Raw genomic sequence first — 22,010 nt, 5'->3', positions numbered from 1 at the left:
ACTGAGGACATTGCAGTGAGATTCCCACCTCCTGCACAGATTGCAGCTGCACAGATTTTCTGGCGCGAACATGTTTGAAGCAGCAGTTGAAGATTTGTTCATGTGAAAGTGTGACGACCAATAGAAACTGTAGTATGAGCAGTGTCCGGAGTCCATTAAGAGTGAAGTGATGTTCACCTTATATCATTTGTCAGCCGGCTGTTGGTGCATGTGCAAAAATACATTTGTATAAATGAAATGAATACCTTTCTCTCAAATTCAAGTTTGTGAATATGCAATAAAGTTTTTCAGCTGTAGAAAAACATTGTCAGATGTGAAAAAAGTGTTCTTCTATTCTTCTTCTTCTCTAAATACAATTACTCATTTAGCATTATGGAACTCTGGCCTTGTCGGTCAATAAAACATGTAGACGCTATGTCGAAGATAAACGTTCATGGAATTATGGTTAAAAACGTATTTAGTGTAGGCCACGTTCAATACCACCAGAGGGAAGCAAAACACTGTTCTCATGAGAAACAAGGACAAGCCACAGGAAAACGAAGAAGAGTGACTTCCGGAATCTACTGACGCACATCCTGGAGTGCTAATGTTAGCTTGAAGCTGGGTCAGTATTAAAACTGTGTTATTAAATGTTATCTGTCCACTGGCACACTGAGTAAATAGCGCGTTACAACGCTAGATATATAACACCCATCATCATTCTATTGTTTAGTAATTTCAGTTAACGAGCTAAGTTAGCGTGGATGTTTACAGCTGGTTAAGGCTATGGTTTCGCTATCTGCGGTTAGCCAAGTTAGCCTCCTACTAAAATGAAAACATTGAAATCGTCTCATTGAGTTTCGTTTCGCCGTATTATGTCAGTAGTCTTAGCTTTTTCACAATGGACTTTTCACATTTAGGTTATCGTTACGTTTATGTATGCTTGTTGTTGAAAGAAAATGATTTAAATTAACCATCGGCGGCTTGTTATTGTGACTTAAGTCAATGATAAAACTGCATTGACCACGCAGATGAATTCAAATGTTGACTTATCCGTTTATTACAATACTGTGGGTTCACATGTATTTGTTTATTATAATGTAGATTACGTTGTGAGTAAAATATGGCTGTAAGTAACTGTTGTTTTTGTGTTAAATGGGATAATGTTGATTTTATTGACGTATTTGTTGCTTTTAATACAGAGAAAATTCGTTTGCTTGTGCAGGACAATGACTACATACCTACATTTGAGAAGCACAGACAGATTTATTTTCCTGCATACAACCTTTGTGTCAAACGTCATGCTTTTTTGTTGATCAAGAGATCCACCAGCATTTGCAGTTGACTGACTGACTGACAACTGTCACTGATCAGATTCCTGTCTTTGCAGTGGTTGGTCGGACAGTGAGGTGTCAGGCATGTATGCCCCCGGGAAATACAGCTCACGGGGCCCTGCTCTCATCCCTCGGATGAAAACCAAGCATCGCATATACTACATCACTCTCTTCTCTGTGGTGTTGCTTGGATTAATTGCCACTGGGATGTTTCAGTTCTGGCCCCATTCCATTGAATCCACAGCTGACTGGACTCTGGATAAACGCAGTGTCCATGATGCACCTCTGGTTCGCCTTACTGCTTCCAGCCCTATTCCTGAGAGAGGTGACCTCAGCTGTCGCATGCACACTTGTTTTGATGTGTACAGATGTGGCTACAATCCCAAGAATAAAATCAAGGTAACTTATATACTCAAAATGATCCTCTCTAAGCAAATCACTTAAGTGATTTTTGTTGGAATTATGACTCACTGTGGAATTGGTTTCTTTTGTAGGTCTACATTTACCCTCTGCAGCGGTTTGTAGACGATCTGGGGGTTCCCATCAGCAACACTGGACTGTCTCGAGAATACAATGACCTGCTCAGTGCCATCTCAGACAGTGATTTTTACACTGATGACGTCACCAGGGCTTGTCTTTTTATCCCGTCTATTGATGTGCTGAATCAGAACTCTCTGCGCATCAGAGAGACTGCTCAGGCTTTTGCTATGTTACCAAGGTAAACCTTTACTTCAGAAACAGTCATGAAATAACGTTTCTTACTTTTAATCATGCTGTTTTATTAAATTTTCAGTTTCTTTTTCTCTCAAATTCTTCTTCTTTAGTTCTTTTTTAAAAGTCATCTAATTACTGAAACACAAACACAAATGTAGCTTTGTTATACCTCGAACATTTCTCCATAGCCACTAAGCAATGGATATATTGTAGAACAGTTATGAAGTGTGCTGATTGAGTTAAGAGAGTTAAAGGAGTTAAATAAAAAAATGGAGCAAAAAAACAGTGCCAGTTTTAATTAGATTTTATTTATATAGATATTAAGTACATATTAAGTGATGTGTGCAATTGCCAACATTTAACTGATGTTAGTTTATGTGTTAATCTGGTGTTTTTTGTGTTTTGATAGATGGGACAAAGGAATGAATCACCTCCTCTTCAACATGTTACCTGGAGGACCCCCAGACTACAATACTGCCCTTGATGTACCCAGAGACAGGTAATTTTAAGTTGCATCTCAGAAACACTCATTTATGTCTAAGGTGGACATAAACAATGTTTTTTTAGGCCAGACTGTCCAACATTAGACAGTGATTAAGCATGTTTTCATGCTTTTGGGATTTCCAAAAGCATGTATCCCATATGTCTGACAAATAATTTGGTCGGCGTCTGTCTGTTAATAACTCCCAAATAAGCCAATTTGGATAAATCGTGGCAAGTTGATTGGGGGGGAGAGTCACAGCATGAGATTCAAGTTTTTGCCTGATATAAATATGTTAATCATTGAAACCTATTTGTATAATCTAATCTTGGCTATAACTCTTGGACTCTGGTTGGGAATAGATGTAACAAAATATTTTAAGCTCAATCCATAACAGGCACCACGAATACTAAAAATATTTACCGCCAAACCTAGTCATCAAATTATCGCGGAATCAGTTGTTTCCTTTGGGATATTAATTTCCACACAGATTGGTCATGTGAGAGTTACATTTGGTCGCCAAATAAATTTTCCCTGCCTTTTACTTTAATATGTGCAGTGCATCTGTCTGAGCCACATGAGAATTCATTTGTTCAATTTTCCATTGCAATCATAGTTTCTGCCATCATTATACACTATTCAATAGCCAGCAACAAGAAATGGATACTTTACTCATTATCACTTAAATTAGTCAATTTATCACCTGTGAGGTAAGCTAGCATGAGGATGGACGTGAACTGACCCCTCTGTCTGTGAAACACAGAAGCCCAGTTTAAGAACAAACGTCACCTGAGGCAATACACATATGTGAAGTTTTGATTTTACAAAAATCAAGACAAAACACAGAAAATACTTAATACTTAGGACAATTAACTTCCAAAAGCAAAAGTATTTTGCTGTTTGTGGCTTTAGTTACTGATGCTCCTCAGCGTTCATAATATAAATACGCACACATGTGCCTGTGCTGCAAAGTTAAAACACTTTTCTTGAACATTTTAATATTGTAACGCATTGTATTGCAGTGCAGTTGTGGAGTCTTTCTGAATTCCAGGAGAGCGATACAGAATTCCACAGTACATTGTATTGCATAGCCTCATCCTCATGTAGCATTCACCACCACGTCACTCTTCAATTTTTGAGAAAGATAATTTGATTCAGATAAAAGGGATATTTACAATCAATTGGGATATAAATTTTGCAGGAAGCCTGGAGGATATGTTAAAAAATCTGGTTGTATTTACTAGTAAAGAACCCATAAGTCTCAAGATGTCCTGTAGTCGAGAGTGATGGTTGAGTATGGAAGACGGCTGCTTTATGAGCATGCAGCCTTGAGACAATGAACCCTATCTTTAGCTATAAGGAATTTTCTGGGCTCATCCAGCTGGAGTGCATTTGGGATGCAGCCTCATCAGAACCAGGTGTGTGACTGACGGTGTGTTTCTATTTTATGTCCTTTGTTTTAGAATAAAAAGGATTACAGTATACATCTAGTGGACTAATCAGAGATAAATTAACCAGGCCAATAAACCGAGTTTGTTGCCACTTGCTCACAGGAAACAAAAGAACTAATTAAAACCTTTTTGTTACTTTTCAATGTATGTTGCTGCTGCTCATGTCTGTTGGAGTCCCTGTTGTGTTGAGCCATTATTACGATCAGGTCCTTTTGTTTCAGAGTGGTGCTGGCTGGAGGTGGCTTTTCTACATGGACTTACAGACAAGGTTATGATGTCAGCATCCCAGTTTACAGCCCACTGTCGGCAGATGTTGAGCTGCCTGAGAGACAGCCTGGGTGAGCACATCTCACACATTAACTATTTTTATGCTTTTGTTTTCAGTTTCACATCATGACTAAGTTTCTCCTCCACAGCCCGGAACTCTTAGAGAAACATTTGACATTGGTCTTATTGTGATTTAACGACACTTCCTGATTTGTCTAAGTATGTCTTGAAAACAATTTTCTTATCTCTTCTCTCAGGCCACGGCGCTACTTTATTCTGTCTTCTCAAACTGCCATCCACCGAGAATACCGTGCTGAGCTGGAGCGTTTGAAGGAAGAAAATGGAGAAGCATTGCTCCTCCTGGACAAATGCAGCAACCTCTCCCAGGGTGCTGCCTCTGCAAGGAAACGCTGCTACAAGGGGCAGGTGTACGACTACCCACAGATCCTGCAGGTAGGAAGAAGAAGATGTATTATCAAGATGTATTATTTTTTTGATAAATGCACTCCTTTTCTGAAATCTCTTTTCCTATGCCATACACATCTGAGCACCTTGCACACATGTTTAAGACTTCAACAATGATGAGAACTCCTATTCCTGAACCCTTATTTCACCAGTGAAATTGACAACATCCTCTGTGTCAGCAGGGATTTTCTGCGACATAGAACGACGAGGATACTGTTGTGAAAGTGCAGTTAGTTTCTAAAATGCATGAATGTTTGTAGCAGTCCATTTTACCACCAATGTGTCTCTACAGGAGTCTTCGTTCTGTGTCGTTCTGCGAGGAGCGCGTTTGGGTCAGGCTGCCCTCAGTGATGTACTGCAGGCTGGCTGTGTCCCTGTCATTCTTGCCGACTCCTACATCCTGCCATTCTCTGAAGTACTTGACTGGAAGAGGTCTGCCTAACTTTTGTAACAAATCCAAAAGTGGTTTGACAGTCTGCCATTTTTAGTTCACTAATTTAAAGTTTCTGTCTCTGCACAGGGCATCGGTGGTTATTCCAGAGGAAAAGCTATCAGAAATGTACACCATCCTCAAGAGTATTCCTCACAGACAAGTGGAAGAGATGCAGAGACAGGTAACAGACACAATGTTCCCTCAGCAAGAATTATTTAAGGTTCTTACATTTAGTTTCAGTTAAATGAAACCTAGTCAGACGTGGTACAGTATTTTTCTGTTTGTTTTGGACATCACTTTCTGTTACAAAACATCTGTGTTTTCAAGTATGTTTATACACTGACAGTCAATCAGCTGGATACTAGAACATATGGATATGCCATTTGTTTGTTTTTTGTCTCAGTTGTAACCCTGGTACAGTATTAACAACTGTCTTGAGTGGGGTTGTATGAATTCCCATAATTCCCATGGAAAGTTTCCAAAATTCCACAAGTGGACAGCTCTAAGTTAAAGTCTGGTCCTTAATGCTTCTTTAGATTTAATCAGGTGGAGCCATGTGGACCCACATTCTTTAGCATGTGACAGATGTGTTCGAGACCACTTACCTAACTCCTAGTAAGTAGTTAAACACTTCTCAGTGCCCATGTATTGATTCATTTGTATCCAAAAATGAACACAGATGGCAACAGGATTTCTTTTTCCTATGATTAAAATTAGATTACTAAATTAATCGACAAATATTTTGATTATCGAATAATTGGTTTGAAGCTTTTTTCATGATCAAAACAAGATTTCCGATTGTTTAAGCTTCTTAGATGTGAATATTTTCTTCATTTCTTTGCTCTGGATAACAACGAAATCATTAAAAGTCAATCATTTTGGTTTGTGGACAAAACAAGACATTTGAGAACATCATCATTTCCAGGTTTGACGAACACCCATCAACATTTTTTAAGGTTTTCAGATATTTTGAACACCAAACTATCAATCGATTAATCAAGAAAATAATCAAGAAATCGAGAAAATAATCGACAGATTAATCGATTATGAAAATAATCATTAGTTGCAGCTCCAATTAAAATGTTATTTCATGTTACAGCAGCGTAAGTAGTGCTTTGATTCACTCAGCTCTTCCAAAGCCTCCTTTCCCACCTTCTCTCTTTCTGTTATTATTTTATTTTCATAATCGATTATTATCTAGATTAATCGTTTGGTCGATAAAATATCAGAAAACCTAATAAAATGTTGTGATGGTGTTCTCAAATGTCTTGTTTTGTCCACAAACCAAAGAAATGAAGAAAATACTCACATTTAACAAGCTTAAACAATCAGAAATCTTGTTTTAATCATGAAGAAAGCTTCAAACCAATGAATCGATTATCAAAATAGTTGTTGATTAAATTAGCAATCGATTAAGTTTTTCAGCTCTACACTACACACAGACGCTTAGACACAACCACATTAACAGCAGACACATCTGCAAAGTCAGAATGCTTAAAAACATAAAAAAACATTTCTTGTGTAAAGAAATGACGTCCGTGTGTATGCGTACGTCAGGGCATGTGAGGTTCGATCACAACTGTTCACATGGAGAAGCATCCAGCGCTCGTGTTAATGCCAGCTGTGAACTTGCGTACTTAATGCTGGCTGTCCGCTTGTAATGGGATCTCTCAGGATGGCTTTTATAACCAGTTGAGATTGAAACAGTGGTCAGAGGTGATGTCATCTACCAACTCAAAGCCAAAATCAATTTAAAGTGCTGCGCGACGGACTTTAAATTTAGATGTCATTTCTCACTCTTGTCAGTTTGAATTCCCTTCGTTGCTCAGTCTAGAATTTAAAAAGCTTTTAGAAGCCTCCGTTGTGTTGATATTTGCTTGAGTGACATTCACAGAAGACGTCTCGTACTCCCTTTCCATTTGGTTCTTACTTTGAGTCACAATAAACACAAGTCAAGTAATCTTTGACACAAGTCCACCAGCTCAGCTGCTCTTCATTCTCTTGAATCAACTCTAGTCCATTTTCCAATTACGTTGGCCAAACAGAGATTTCAGGCCAAGGGCACAGAGTCGGACCCGGGGTTCGATTTCACGAGACGAGCTGAGAAACACAGCCTGCTCTAGGGATGGTGGCGATGGATGCTGCTGTGTATAGCTCACAGCTAAGTTGTTATCGTAAATCTGATTTTTTTTTCTGTTTCGCACTGGTCACGGTACTCCCTCTCCCTGACCACATGCTATTTTCCCTGGGCTTTTGTCTTTGCCACCAGGACAGGGGCAGAAATATCTAAACACTGTTGAGAATCCCACTCTCCCAGTATTTTCCATGCTTTTCATGCAGCGGTGTTTATGCTACTAAATTGCCTCTGAGCAAACAGGAACCACTCGGATCATAAAAGTTCTTTGTTGCCTTCAACAAATGTTGAAAGAATGGTAGAAAGAAATTGTGATAAAGTAAATTTAGGAGGTTCATTTTATTCATATGGAGAAATTACATTGTGTCACAGAAATCTTCTTTCCACCAAGAAACCAAAGTCTTACCCTTACTTTGTAAACAGTTTCTGTTGAAACTCACGAAGACCTTTATGTGATACAGGGTAATAAAATGGAAATCCCTGTTTAGAATCCAAACAAAAATGTTATCTTAATCTGAATCGTCGTTAGATATTTTAGCCAGTATATTTTCTTCTCTTCAGCAGCCATTGTCTGCTGTAAAAGCTGCTATTTAAACATTTATTTCCCTTTTTTGAGATGATGTAGTTCATCGGTTTGACCAGCAGATGGCTCAGCAGATTTTGCTTTCAGTCTGTCTGACGTATGTGCTTCCATATGTACAAAGGAAGTAATAGACATTGTATACTTCACACACTTTAAGTGTCAGAAGTCAAAGTGGATGTCAGCAAAAAAAAAACCATCTGCTCTGAAAATAATTAATTGGCAAAGATTGATAGTTTGGTGGACTGGGTTTTCAGCTTAGTATTGGTCATTATTCATCAGTTCATTCCATGGAAAATCAAGTGTTTTTTTTTCCTCCCTCAAAATATCGGTTGTTTTATTTGTTGTTACCATGGCGCGATGAGCAGCACTTTTTATGCTGCAGGGACGGGACATTAAAATAACTGCAGGAGTAAATCCTATTAGAGATCAGCTGAAGTTTTGACAGGTCACTACAGCTCAGTTTGCTCCGGCAGACGACGTGTTTCAGGCAGAAGAGCTGAATTTAAAATTTGAGATGACGTTATTGCATCCATTTAGGTCACAGTTTAAAAGGCCACGTACTAAATGGCTGTAAAATGTCGACCGTGCTTAAGAGAGACTACTGACCTCATGTTTGTTTATGGACTCCTGTGAGCCTTGATTGGGTCATACCCTTAAAACGGGACCCATACGTGCAGTGCAGACCTTTATTGGATAAGCACATCAAATAAGTTCAGTTATTAAATTATAATATACATGTCACTAATGGGGATTTATCTCGTAAGTATTGCAATTTACATCTTGTAAAAGAGATTTAATTAAAATGGTGTCCTGGCTGTGGCTGAGTCACAGTAGCTCTAGCTTATATGCTTTACTTCAGTCTGATTTTTACATGTTTCCCTCATGCACAACTGAACACATAGTCAGGATGATGCCTTGCTTTTTAGTCAGTCAAATACATAATATGTAATTATCCGTATCTTACAATGAACCTTTGCAAATTCTATCTCTTTGATCAATCAACTGTGATCCGTCAGATTTATGTCCTCTATTACTTTCACAAATCCAGGAGCTATGTGACCTTCAAAGCCGAAAGCACAAGATTTGGACTTTTATAATGATATTTAAAGTGAATTTGTTGAACACACGTCCACATTTATTACAGCGGCAGCCTGTGATACAGAACACCATGTGGGTCATTTGCACAAACACAGCGTAATCTCATATATGTGTGTAGTGGTCCTGAGTCGTGGTGCCCTAGACTCAAAATCCTGCCACTTTGTCTTTCAGACTTTCTAATAAGGTCTGCTATTTACACCTGTGACACTGCGCGCGCGCGTGTGTGTGTGTGTTTTGATCAAAAGTAAAAGCTAATAAATCTTGAGCAAAACAATATTCCCAGTGAGCAGCTCATATGATTGAAACAGACTCAGTCTCACTGCTGGTTTTGATTATGTCGAAAACGCTAATGATTGCCTGGTTTTGTCCACAGCTTCCTGGCTGCCAGTTCGCGTCTATACGTCGAATCGCTCTTGACAACTTGCACAGAGTTAAACGAAGTCATGTAACATAAACTGCCCCTGAAAATCTCTTTGACCTTTTATTTTACTTATTTTCAACGGAGTGGGAGCTCTTAAAATTAGAAGTAACTGGGGAAGAAAAATTGTTTTTAAGCAGTCGTTGCCTCAGATATTTGACTTGGAGAAGAAGAATTTGTTTTTGCCCTGGCTCTTTTGTTATTGCTTGCTTTGTGTGTCAATATTTGCATCAGTTATAGTTTACATCATGCACACTTTGCTATATTGGTCACCTTCTAGACTGAATAGTATCATTTGCTATATTCTTAAAGAGGAACAAAGAGTAGACTCTAGGCTAAGGCTACATAATGCAATTGGAAGATGTTTTAAGGGGCTCTCTTCCTCCTCTGCAACGCTGTCTCTTCTTCACTACTCATAAAAATTCCTGCAGGCGCTGGGAGCGGGTGGAGGGTGCTGGGACAGGCCCCCGGGCCAGCACAGTTTGCTTTCAGCCTCCTCCCAGTCGGAATAGAAACTTTCATCACTGGCTGATTTATGGGCCGTTGGGATTCCCCCTGGAGATTAGAAAGTCTTTTTGGATTCTTCTCATCCCCTCTGTTTATGTGTTGTTGTACATCTCCAGTGCTTCGCCTCATACGCAGACACTGGTAATTTAGGCAATCGTCATATGTTTTTCACATGTCACCATGAGTCTCCTTGTGAAACGCAGTACTCAACACATAGTGGGGTATTCCAATATAAGATATATACATATACCTCTCTCTTCAGACATGGGACTGTGGGTCTATAAGTTGATGGTGGGGTGGCGTCAGGTCAGTGTAGCGTGGTGCCTCCTGGCAGGAGTGAGTGTTGTTTAAAGCTTCATTAACTCTTATAGGGTTCTTTCACCTCTGAACTGTCCCTTGAAGTATATGACCTACAGGAGGAGGCTAGACACATACGAATCATGGTCATTCACACCAGCCCAAGTAAATCAGTCACTTTTAGATTAACTTAAAAAATAAAATGAACTCAGCATTATTCTAGGCGTACAGAAGATCAACTTAATTACAAATTCAGTACACACACACAGTCATCTCATGCATGCTTTTAGTCTTTTGCTGGAAAAAACTTTAAGAATGAGGTGGCAGGTTGAGTTTGATACCCCCCACCCAATGAATTGTGATAACATTACGATGAGGGTTTGGAGTTCGACTTTGCACATCCAAGATCTGTTGAAATAAAAATGGGCGCAGCCAGACGACATTTCACAGGGCTTCAGAAGAAGAGTTGTTGAAGAACAAGAGTCTGCAGAGGGCTGCAAAAATGAAGTGGGGGGGGGCTGATTTTACAGTTATGACTTCACACTGGTTTTATCCTCTGTCATGTGAAGGCCAGACGCCATATGATAAATGAAGAAACTGTTATATAAGCAGCAACAACTGAAGGTGTGTTGTCTGTTAACTGACCAATGTTTTTTTTTTTCTTTCACCTGTATGATGAATGTTATATAATGACAAGATTGTCATTTTGGTTACACATGTAATTCGTTTTATTTTTGGCTAGAGCCAGAATCATATTTTGCACCTCTGTCCTCTCAACATCTATAAAATTACAATCCCTAAACCTTTGTTTGCACATTTTAAGTGATTGTGTTCCTTTTGTGTACAGGCACGCTGGTTCTGGGAGGCCTACTTCAGCTCCATGAAGGCTATCGGCTTGACTACACTCCAGATCATCAATGACCGCATCTACCCATATGCTGCACGCACCTATGAGCAGTGGAACAATCCACCTGTGGTGGTATGTAACCGTGTAGATTTAGACATTTTGGCAGTATTTTTGTTACATATAGTCTTTGAGTAAAATTGTTGTATTATGATTGTCTTGCTAGCTCTTATATTTCACTATGCTCTATTGCACTGAACCAGTCACTCGTATTCCTAGAAGTATGTTTATTGGAGACATCTGAATGAAAACCATGCAGAATGAAGCTCCGACCATACCGATGCTCACAGTGCCACTTAAGCTTGTAAATCGAGGGCCTTTGTGGTAGAGTGACAGTAGATGAAGCACCACACATGCAGCGCTTCAGATTTTGGTATAAACCCAGCAAGCTCTGAGGCAGCTAGTGTCAGCACTTCTGCTCCAAGAAGATGCCTCCACTGTGGTGAAAAATAAGTTCCTGCATGTCTGAGTCATTGTGTTCGTAGAGAGTCTGCTGGATGTGAAGAATGATGTGTGTGTGTTTGTGTGTGTGTTCCGCATCCCTGTGGTTGTGGGAGTTTGTGGCTGCAGACAGCTTGGCTGTGCGACCATCTCTCAGGAGTTGTTAATCAGCCTGGTCTGATCTAAAGTGTCGTCTATGCTCAGCCTATGGGTTAGAGGCATGTGCCTGTGTGAGAGTGTGTAGCTGTATAATGGGGTTTTTGCCCGAGTCTTGTCTTCAAGTGTCTCAGACGGGGTAGATGCGCTGAAATGCTGGGATTATAAAGGGTGCAGGTACAATTCAGTTCTGCTAAAATTCTCTACAGTAATTCAGGATTCAAAGGTTTATGGTCACGCAGCTGCTCTGTCTTCACCATGGTTCCCTGTTTTCCTTTGAGCAGGTAGCCTGTTAATCAGCAGTTACACTTGACATTGCTCACTTATGTCTTAGGTGTCCAACCTCCAGTTCAATCTATCAGTGTCACTCAGGTCTTAAGTTCTGTCCAGACCTAGAGGAGGTTAATTGTGTTGGGCTACAGACCTTTGGCCGTTCCTCCCTACAATGCCAGATGAAGTGTTTTCTCAATGGCTTCAGTAAATGGATGGTGAGAAGAACTTGCACAGAGCACTAAATAAATCAAGCAGACATGTTCCCCCTCTCCTCTCGTAGTTCTTTATGCTGGTAATTGAAAGCACATTTCCTCAGATTGCTGGTGCCTTTAGAGGGGGTTTCAGAATAAAGGACAAGCTGCTTTCTGTTTCGGATTTGCTGGTAGTGGGCATACTTGTAAGGTTTATATACATTACAAGAATTTAAGCTTTGAAACGTTCAAATTCACATGAGTTTAAAACTAGGGCATTTGTTGTCTTATTTGATCACTATCTATTTTAAAAGTCGTCAGTTTCTAATCGTTGGGGTGGTTTTGTTTTGTCTCCCTTCTCCTCCACAACTTTTTTGCTGGTTTTAACCTCACTTAACAACAAGGAAACTGTTTGCATATCTGAAGTTAAAGTCCTTCTCAAGAATGAGCTGTTTTCAGGCTTGACAAAGCCAAGCAAAGTCACAGTTTGTAGTTAAATTCATCACACACTTGTTTCTTTATTAAAAAGCCTGCAGCTTTTCAATAATTTTGCTGCCAGTGCCAAAACTATGAGTCATCTTTATTCAAATATGTGACGGGCCATACTCACTTGCACCAATAAATAGAGCACTTCTGATTTAGCTTCATATTTGTCCCCATATTATATACAATCATTAATTAATTCCTCTTTTACTGCTTTATCCTCCACATGAGGGACATTCGGGGGGCGTTGTGCCAATGGGCTGACATATCGTGAAAGGCAGAGTACATACAATCATTTTGGTCAAATTCTTTACACTTTAATTTCATATACATGTTTGTGCTCCAAGTGTTATACTAGATTTGTTTCCGATAAGAAATTGAAGTTGTGTACCAATATTCATGAGGCTTGAACAAATGGCTAGTGAGTTATGACCAATATTCATTCACAACCAGAACATACGCACATGTGGAACGATAGCCGGGCAAAGTGAGTGCGTTTTCTTTGTTCATTGTTGTCTTGTCTTCTCCTTCAGTAATTCTTGATGCAGCGAGGAGGGCGAATATGTTATTCAAAAGGTTCCGTTTGTTTTACTAAAGTGTGAAAGCAAACTTCGCACCGGCTGAATGTTGCAACCCCCAGTTGTAGTCTAGCAGACATTTAGGTGTGAATACGGCTTAAGTAGAAATGTCTATTTAACTACACCAGGTTGCATACCAAATTTGCTGTTTATACAGATTAAATTAATTTGTATCAACCTTTATTATGTCTATCAGAAAAATAGATACATTGAAAGACAAGATATCAGTTTTCACATGTGCTGTTGAGTTTCAACATTAGTAAAAATGTATTTTCCCAGGAAATGTTTCAGGCAAACACCAACAGTTTCTCATTTTGACTTCTTCATTTAATCTTGCTCTTAATGTAGACACCGTTCTTCACATATCTAAGATAAATGAACAACTCAAGCCTTTAAACAAACTAATGAAAGTGTTCTTTTCAAGTGTAATCATAATATATAACGCAGCTCCTTCAGATCTGTCGGTGACATATTGAGCTGTGGCTTTCTTTCATCTCGTTTACTCGGTACGACAAATGACTGAAGTAGTCTCTGCCTGTTAATCTGGGCTGCATATATGTGTTAGTTTAATTATTTCCTCCTCTCCTTGAGTGACAATGTGACAACAGCTACAAGGAAGTTTCCACTTGCCAGTAAAGTGGAGTTTTATTGGTGGATGGATGACGGATGTTCGGGGAAAAGACGGTGCCTGTGTCTCTGTTGACATACTTGTGTTGATGTGGTGGAAGGAGCCATATAATCACGTTGTGGCCACCTGGATCCAGAGGAGAAATAGAGTTTATATAGACTTCAAGAAGCCCACAGATTTACTGCGTTAGATATGCTCTCTTTGCCCTTCTCACAGTAATAGACACTGTAGCCAGTATGGAACATTTTCGTAGCCTTTGAAGAGTGAACGCTCATGCTCCTGAAATATTTGGGGTGTCTTTTCCTTTTTCACTCAGAACAAAAACCTTTTGTCAACAAATAGGGGAGGTTATTTTTTGTCTCCTCTGTCTGTGTCACTCTTATCCAGATGACTATAACTTATAGGGTTTAGCATTTACATGTAACTTCGGAAAACTCTCCCGTGGCTTTTACTTGCTTTAACGGCATCACTTGATCTAAGCTGGAGTCGATGGTTCGCCAAGGATTTACTGTCTATTTTAAAAGGAAGCAGAAGCCAAGCACAATAGACATCCACAATTCAATAGCTGGCAAACACTCGTGTTTTTTATCCTTGGATTTCACCTGAATTGCAGAATTGCTTCACTCATTATAATAACAAGCAGATACGTTTAGCTAACTTGTCTTATTTGCCGACTCTCACTTCATCTTATTTGCCTTTTAGTAGTTGTTCTCCCTCTGTAGCGTTTACTTGGCATTCTGCATTCTGCCTCTATTAGCCCCACAGGGACTTTGTTGGATGATTCCTGTTCCATAATAATAAAAAAAGAAAAAGCATCATCTGGAAATGACTGCAGGTGACCTCATTGTCCAATGAAGCATTATTATAGTGCAATAAATCATGGAAAACATGACAGACAGGGCTGTTACAGAAGACATGAGCCCAGCTCGCTGCCACTGTACCAGAGATTAATGCAAACGCACACTCGGTGTGTATGAAGGTACAAAAGCTTTCCTCTGAAATAACCTTAACATTTTTTTTATTCCCCCCCCTTGTTTTCTGCAGAAGTGGTCCAGTGTGAACAGCCCTCTCTTCTTGCCACTCATCCCACCAAGGGCACCTGGATTCACAGCAGTGGTGCTGACCTACGACCGCGTTGAAAGTCTTTTCCGGGTCATCACAGAAATCTCCAAAGTACCCAGCCTGGCTAAGCTACTGGTGGTTTGGAATAACCAGAACAAAAGTCCTCCTGAGGGTGAGTACAACAGATTATCGTCAAAAATGTTTCATAATTAACTGTAGAGTAAAAAAACACAGCAGTTCAGATAATACATTGAAATTCTCATACATACAAAAAATAGGCAAACAATTGAAGTGCAGGATAGTTTGTGCTGCTGAGAGGTGTTTTTAATATTGAGGCAACCCGAGATACAAATGGAGAAATAACATCGTAACCAGTTTATCTTCTGTACAATCCATAACCTCAGTTCTTCTGTAACACAATACTGGTTCAGACCAGATCTCTGTTAAAATGATCACAGATTACAGGTGCAAACTCACCCAAGATGCTTCAAGGACAGATTTGGTACAAACGGGGCCATAGTACCCGTTCTTTGTCCATATGATGATGGTTAGACCAAATGTGAAGCCTCTGATCTACAACAGATGAGTGAAAATAGCACTCAAGCTCCAGAATAAATGCTGTCATGACAAAACTGAATGGCCGGGGCCACTGCTTTCTGGCTGTCTCGTTCACAGAAGGTGTGATAGCAGAACAACTTGAATGTTAAGACTTAACTTGTTACCTAAATTGTAATAGTAAGCTTTTAGTTGTCAAATTTAAGTATATTTTATTGCGTTTTATTGTGTCCTCAATCTTATCTCAGACTGCTCTGGGTCGGGTATTAGTGCAGACCTGCTGCTGTAACAGTTGGCTAAAATAATGAAGTCATGAGATGACTTTAAAGTGCTTCCTTGTGGCTTGGAGTTGCCCATTCATTAGAAGCTTCAGTGGCGCCTGGCTGGAGCTTTGTGACCTATTAGAATTAACAAGTGGCCATTTACAGGTTGGGTGAATATAAAGGCAGGTTTTTTTTCCCTCCCGTTTAGGCCAGGCCTTGATCTGTTGTGTTTACAGGCCGCCGTCTTCCTTCTTTTTAAAAAGATGAGAAGAGGTCACGTGTCTGTGAAGGTTCAAGTGTAGATATAAACAACTGGACTTGCTTGAGGAGTCTTGCACACTTGTGATTCTTCAGAACTAAATATTATTTATCATATTGTCCACGCTGCTTTTTGTTATTTTGTGTTCCTGCAAATGTGTGCATTTAAACTCATACTCATAGTTGTGTTAACGTTTGAAACTTCACGTATTATCTTGCATAGTTTGCCCCACTCCTCTTGTCTCCTTCCAGTCTCAAAAATAAAAAGAAGGACTGACAGCAACATGGTCAGAGTGAAAGATGAACCTCTTGGTGTTGGACACATCAGTTTTACTGACAATAGCTTCTGACGGGACGCCCCAGACGTGGTTAGGAGGACCTGGAGCTCTTCTTAAAGGCTGCCAGGCCCCAGTTAGCCCGTTAATGAGGGGACACACTCTTTTGTGATCTGTCTGGGCTATAGTCCGTGCCATGGATCCTGCCCAAGATCTTTGAAACACTCCCGTGAAGAATGAAGAACCGTAGTGTGGTTAAATTTGCACGTGCTTGAGGTTAGCATTGAGATACGAGTCAGGGAGCGAAGTTAAACTCCCAGATCACTGTTTTCCACTGCCAGGACACTCTTCAAATATCTCTGTCAGTGGTGAATGACATCATAATTCCTTACCCATCCTCAGACACTGATAGTGGCCACATTTATAATTTTACTCAATCCCTAAAAATGAATGATTATAGTGTCCCACTCTATGGTATATACTCAATGTATCTGTGTGGGGCTGCAACTAACAATTATATCAATTTGCATATATTTTCCCCAACTATATGGGAAAATACATGCAATTGCAATACATTAGAAATGTCTGGTTTATAAAATATCAGAATATAGAGAAAAATACTTAAATACCTCCAGCCATGGTGATGTCCAGTGGTTTTTATCAATTGCGTAGACTGTGGTGTTCTGCTATAGATTAAAGCCTGATTTATATTCCATTGCTCTACCCTTTTGATAATTATTGCCCTTTGGTCATCTTTGTGTCGCTAGTTTACATCATGTCATCCTAATTCAGCATCCGTGCTTCTCTTTCTTCATTTCAATATGGACACAAATACGTTTTTCAAATGTCAAATAGTACATTAAATTGTTCTATTTTTCATTCTTTCGTGTTCTTTTCCATTCGAAAACGCATTGCAGAAATGTCTCAAAGAGTTCATATTTTTAGTTTCTCGTCTTTGCATTTGAGAACATGGTTCTCAAACTGTGGTACGTGTACCACTAGTGCTACATAAGCTTCCTCATGTGGTACTAAATAATATAATTAGAATCTTATTTGGAATTAATCTGTCTTGAAAAGTCTGTAGATTACTTTGCTCGGCCTATTTATGCCTCTAAATTTTAGAGCTGAAACAATTAATCGATTACTAAATTGGTCGACAACTATTTTGCTAAATCGTTTATTTGGTTTGAAGCTTTTTCCATGATTAAAACAAGAATTTCCGATTGTTTCAGCTTCTTAAATGTGAGTATTTTCTTCATTTCTTTGCTCTGCACAACAAAGAAATCATTCAAAGTGAATCATTTTGGTTTGTGGACAAAACAAGACATTTTAGAACATCATCATGTCCAGGTTTGACGAACACCAATCAACGTGTTTTCTGATATTTTATGGCTTAATCTTTCTTTGAGAGCTCAATATTTTCTCAGGTGTTACCTTTTTACTATGACATCTTAAATCTATAACACAGTAAATGTTAAACTGAATTTTGTCAAAATATGTCAGAAAAATTACAAGTATATATTTTACCTTAATCTTAATCGTTGTGGCCTTAAAGATAATTTAGGGCTCAGCAGAAGTTGGTCATTGCGTTCTTCTGACACAAATCAGATTTTAACTATGAAGTCTAAAGAATTTCACATGACTTCTTCTCATAATCATTTCTGGCAAGTTGCACACCGACAGGTGTAATTGTGTGCAGTTGCGTCACGGTAGAGCTGTGCTGTGTTCTTCTCTCACAAACACATCTGTCACAGTCACAGGCTGACCATCGGCATCACTGGGACAAATCCCACCTCGTCAGTGAGCCATCAAAACACCCATAAAGTTTTTACTGTCCTAGCAGGCAGGCGGGCAGGCCTCGTCACAGTATCAATTGCGGTTGTGCACGTTTCTACAAGGGGACATAAAGGTCCCAGCAGGCGGTCAGACCAATGTCTAACATCTGGACTCTGTACCTGAACCTCAGGTTGTGAAAGAGTCTAAGAGTGAAAAAAGAGTGTGTAATTGTTTCCCAATTTATGTGTCTGTTGACTGATGAATCCACTGAATTGTTCCAGCACTTTATCTTACCTTGTCTCCTCCCGGTAGAGTCTCTTTGGCCAAAGGTCGGCGTTCCCCTCAAAGTCGTGCGGACCAAAGAGAACAAGCTGAGTAACCGCTTCTTCCCCTACGACGAAATCGAGACGGAAGCCGTGCTGGCGATCGACGACGACATCATCATGCTGACATCTGACGAGCTGCAGTTCGGCTACGAGGTGAGAAGCGTAGAACCGCTTCACCTTTCCCTCACTTTTCCGTCATTGGCAGATACTGCAGTGGTCCATTTCAAGCTGATCCCAGAGTTTAAAGTCTCTCGGGGAGATTTCGGTCTCGTTCTGCCTCCTGAATGGGTGTGTGTTTGATGTGTGAGGGATGATGACAGGTCTGGAGCTGATGCTTTCCATGCCCACATACCTGCCTGGCCCCACTTAGTGCGACACACTCACCTGAATCCATTTAGAAGCCATTTAATAAAATTATGCTCAGTTTAAAGATAATTACATGGAATTACAGGCGGGATAAAGTAGCTGTCCGTCTGACTAGATGACAGGGTTCCTCACAGCAGAGGGGGCAAACCATAGATATTCAGGTGACCACAAAGCTTCTGCTAGCAAAAAATACTTGAATTCCAGAGAGCTAAGCTCTCGTTTACTGACCACCTGAAAATAGACGACCTTGAATCTTACGGTCGGTTTTCTCACCTACTCGCAGGTATGGAGGGAGTTCCCAGACAGGCTGGTGGGTTACCCGGGGCGGCTGCACCTCTGGGACCACGAGATGGGGAAGTGGAAGTACGAGTCGGAGTGGACCAACGAGGTCTCCATGGTCCTAACCGGAGCCGCCTTCTATCACAAGGTGACTTGGACGTGTCTGACGGAAGCTGATAAATAAAGGGTTTTTGTTATACTACGGGATCCTTGGGTTAGTGCGGTTTAGAGCTGTAATTTGAGATGTGAAGGAAGTATCTGTGTGCACATGAGTAGGGGGGCGAAGGTGGCGTTTGTCTGAGCTCAGGTATTTGAATAATGCACATTTTTACACTTCTGATTGCAAATCCTGTGATAAATTTGATTTCTTTTTAATCATTTAACAACCCCAGTTATGTTGCATACCCTTTATTTGGGGGTTTGAATTCAGATCATCGTAGAATAGGTCAGAGAATTCCATTTAGACCTCTGTTCCTGGGTGGATGCAGGGTTGCCAGCATCGAGATTACGGTGATGGATGAGCAGCGTGTCAGAGGAAGAGCAGGGTTATCACACTTTGTCCTAAACGTTCACACACTTAATTAACTTTAAAGCAAACTTGGCAACGCGGCGCCTCCTACGCACTCTCGGGTCGTCCGGTCAAACTGTGGCTGCACATAATAAGCTTTTAAAATATCCGCGACGTCTCGTCATCACTTATTTTAATCTGCTTCCTTTTCAGTACTTCAACTATTTGTACACATACAAGATGCCAGGAGACATCAAGAACTGGGTGGACGCTCACATGAACTGCGAAGACATCGCCATGAATTTCCTGGTGGCTAACATCACAGGCAAAGCCCCCATAAAGGTACACTGATTTTCTCCTTTGAGTTTGCAGGGGGAGGCTGAAGCCTGACAGAGAGGGCCACCACCTCTGGGTCTGATCAGCTCTCACCCTTCTCCCCCCTCCCCTCATCTGTGCCCAGGTGCAGGGGCCCGAGCTAAAGCCTGGGCCTTAACCTCCCTTATCTGTGTGTCACTCACTGACACTCCCCCCTCCGAGTGTGTTTTCCTAAGCTCTCCGGTGCTCATGCACACCCTGCCATCAATTCACGAGCCGCACACTTCCCTGCGCCTGCACCCGTGCTCCCACGTCCTCCCATATCTCAAACAGGTTCCTTTGGAAAACACGCCCCCGTCGCTCCCCCAAACCGCCTCACTCATACACAGACATACATTGTGTGCATGTGATTTAATCCTGAACTGCTGAAGATTAACAAACACTTATAAAATGATCTTGACGCAACTGCTTTGCTCCTGTTCAGGTGACCCCGAGGAAAAAGTTCAAGTGCCCCGAGTGTACCGCCATCGATGGACTGTCCCTGGATCAGACACACATGGTGGAGAGGTATGGTACCGGCTCTTCATTTGGGAAACCCATGGCGACACATATATGTGTTTCAATGAAGTTTATTGCACACACAACATACGGATTAAATCTGTTTTCTTTTCGCCTCTAGATCCGAGTGCATCAACAAGTTTGCGTCGGTGTTCGCCACGATGCCCCTGAAGGTGGTGGAACACCGCGCGGATCCGGTTCTCTACAAAGACGACTTCCCCGAGAAACTCAAGAGCTTCCCCAACATCGGCAGCCTCTGACTATCCAGTAACAGATGTTTGGACCTGGTCACGGCCTCAAAACTCTGAACAGTCGTTACCACGGACGTCTTTTAAATTGACATCCTGACTCAAGTTGTACATGCTCTTGTCACTTATTTCACTCTTTTGATTTTTAATCGGAGTGCTTCAAGTGCATTGTGTATAAAACGATATAAATGACCAAAAAAAAAACAAAAAAAAAAACGGTAACATCATGTGACCTTGTGACCTTTTACTGTTACTATTTTGGAGCTGAACATTTCTCCCACTCTGGATTCAGTGTGTGCGTTGTGTGTATTTATACACACACACACACACACACGTTTATATATATCTATATAAATATATGTATAATGTTTTATTTCGTTTGCTGTCAAAATATGCCATAGATCATATTCTTTTAGCTCTGCTGTGTAAAAAGAAAAAAAGCTAACCCAAAAGCGTAGCATTATATTATTGTACATGGTTCAGCTGCATAGCGTAACAGTTACCGTGTGTGATTGTGTTAACACGCAACGGCGGCTAACAGATGACGTATCCGATTGGACTGACAAAGTTAGCCCCCATAAATCTAATATTTAGAGTGCGTACGTGCTAATTTAAAAAACGCGATGCCGGAGCTACTGGAACATCTTGAATTGTAATTTTCTAATGCCAGAGCAAGCCTTTTCTCGTCATATTTATGTACGCCCGAGACGCAGTGGTGCTGAGTGAAGCGTCCACCAAGTTCTGTCATGAGTTATGTAGAGTAGGAGTAGCTGTTTGCCATGCATTTAAAGACCTACTATAATGTGAATAATAGACAACCACAAAAACCCACATTTCTCTTAACAGATATGTACAGTAAGCGTTTGTTTTTTCTCCATTTGTGTCTTTATTTGTGTTCTTTTCATTACTAGTTTTCCAGCTCCAGTGTTCACACACTGGAACACTGAGAGCAGCACAGTCTGGCCTTGTGATGTTTTTATTTGCCTTTTTTTATTATTATTATTATTACTTTGCAAAGGTCAGAAGAAGTTGTTTTAAATGTTTGTTTTCGACTAAATTAATGTATCTAATTGTGTATATATATATATATATATATATATATATATACCTTTGTAATAATACATGTTAAATAAAGACCACACTATTACATGCCATGGTTTTAATGCAGTGTGTTTTTTTCCATGTGTGATTTGGGGTGGGATGAAGATGAAGTCAGGCAGTTTTCCTTTTCGCTGCTGCCCGTGAGCGTTTACAGCCGACACTCCTCGACACGGCCGAGCCTCTGCTCCCTCCAGCCAGTCACCTGTTGTTAATCTACGCTGCCTAATCCACCCTGTTCAGTGTCAGCAGTTCAAAAGGGCGCAGTTCGTATTTTTGTCAACTTCAATTAGTGTGATACTTTTGTG

The 22,010-nt window shown here is 40.4% G+C and overlaps 1 protein-coding gene across 1 annotated transcript; it reads left to right on the top strand.

The window, feature by feature from the left end:
- The first annotated feature begins 540 nt into the window (after positions 1–540).
- On the top strand, positions 541–21,756 carry ext2 (exostosin glycosyltransferase 2). The gene is made up of 15 exons (XM_044030343.1): positions 541–604; positions 1,370–1,712; positions 1,808–2,031; positions 2,437–2,526; positions 4,181–4,297; positions 4,484–4,679; positions 4,984–5,123; positions 5,212–5,305; positions 11,009–11,140; positions 14,860–15,049; positions 18,317–18,483; positions 18,980–19,123; positions 19,697–19,825; positions 20,283–20,365; positions 20,478–21,756. Exons 2-15 carry the CDS (start codon positions 1,398–1,400, stop codon positions 20,614–20,616), a joined length of 2,160 nt encoding a protein of 719 aa, XP_043886278.1. The 5' UTR covers positions 541–604; positions 1,370–1,397; the 3' UTR covers positions 20,617–21,756.
- The last annotated feature ends 254 nt before the right edge of the window (positions 21,757–22,010 follow it).

This window comes from Solea senegalensis, linkage group LG7 (genome assembly GCF_019176455.1).
Source record: "Solea senegalensis isolate Sse05_10M linkage group LG7, IFAPA_SoseM_1, whole genome shotgun sequence".
In the NCBI taxonomy this organism is placed as follows: domain Eukaryota; kingdom Metazoa; phylum Chordata; class Actinopteri; order Pleuronectiformes; family Soleidae; genus Solea; species Solea senegalensis.
The sequence above is the reverse complement of the archived record's forward strand: the minus strand, read 5'-3'. Positions and strand labels throughout refer to the sequence as shown.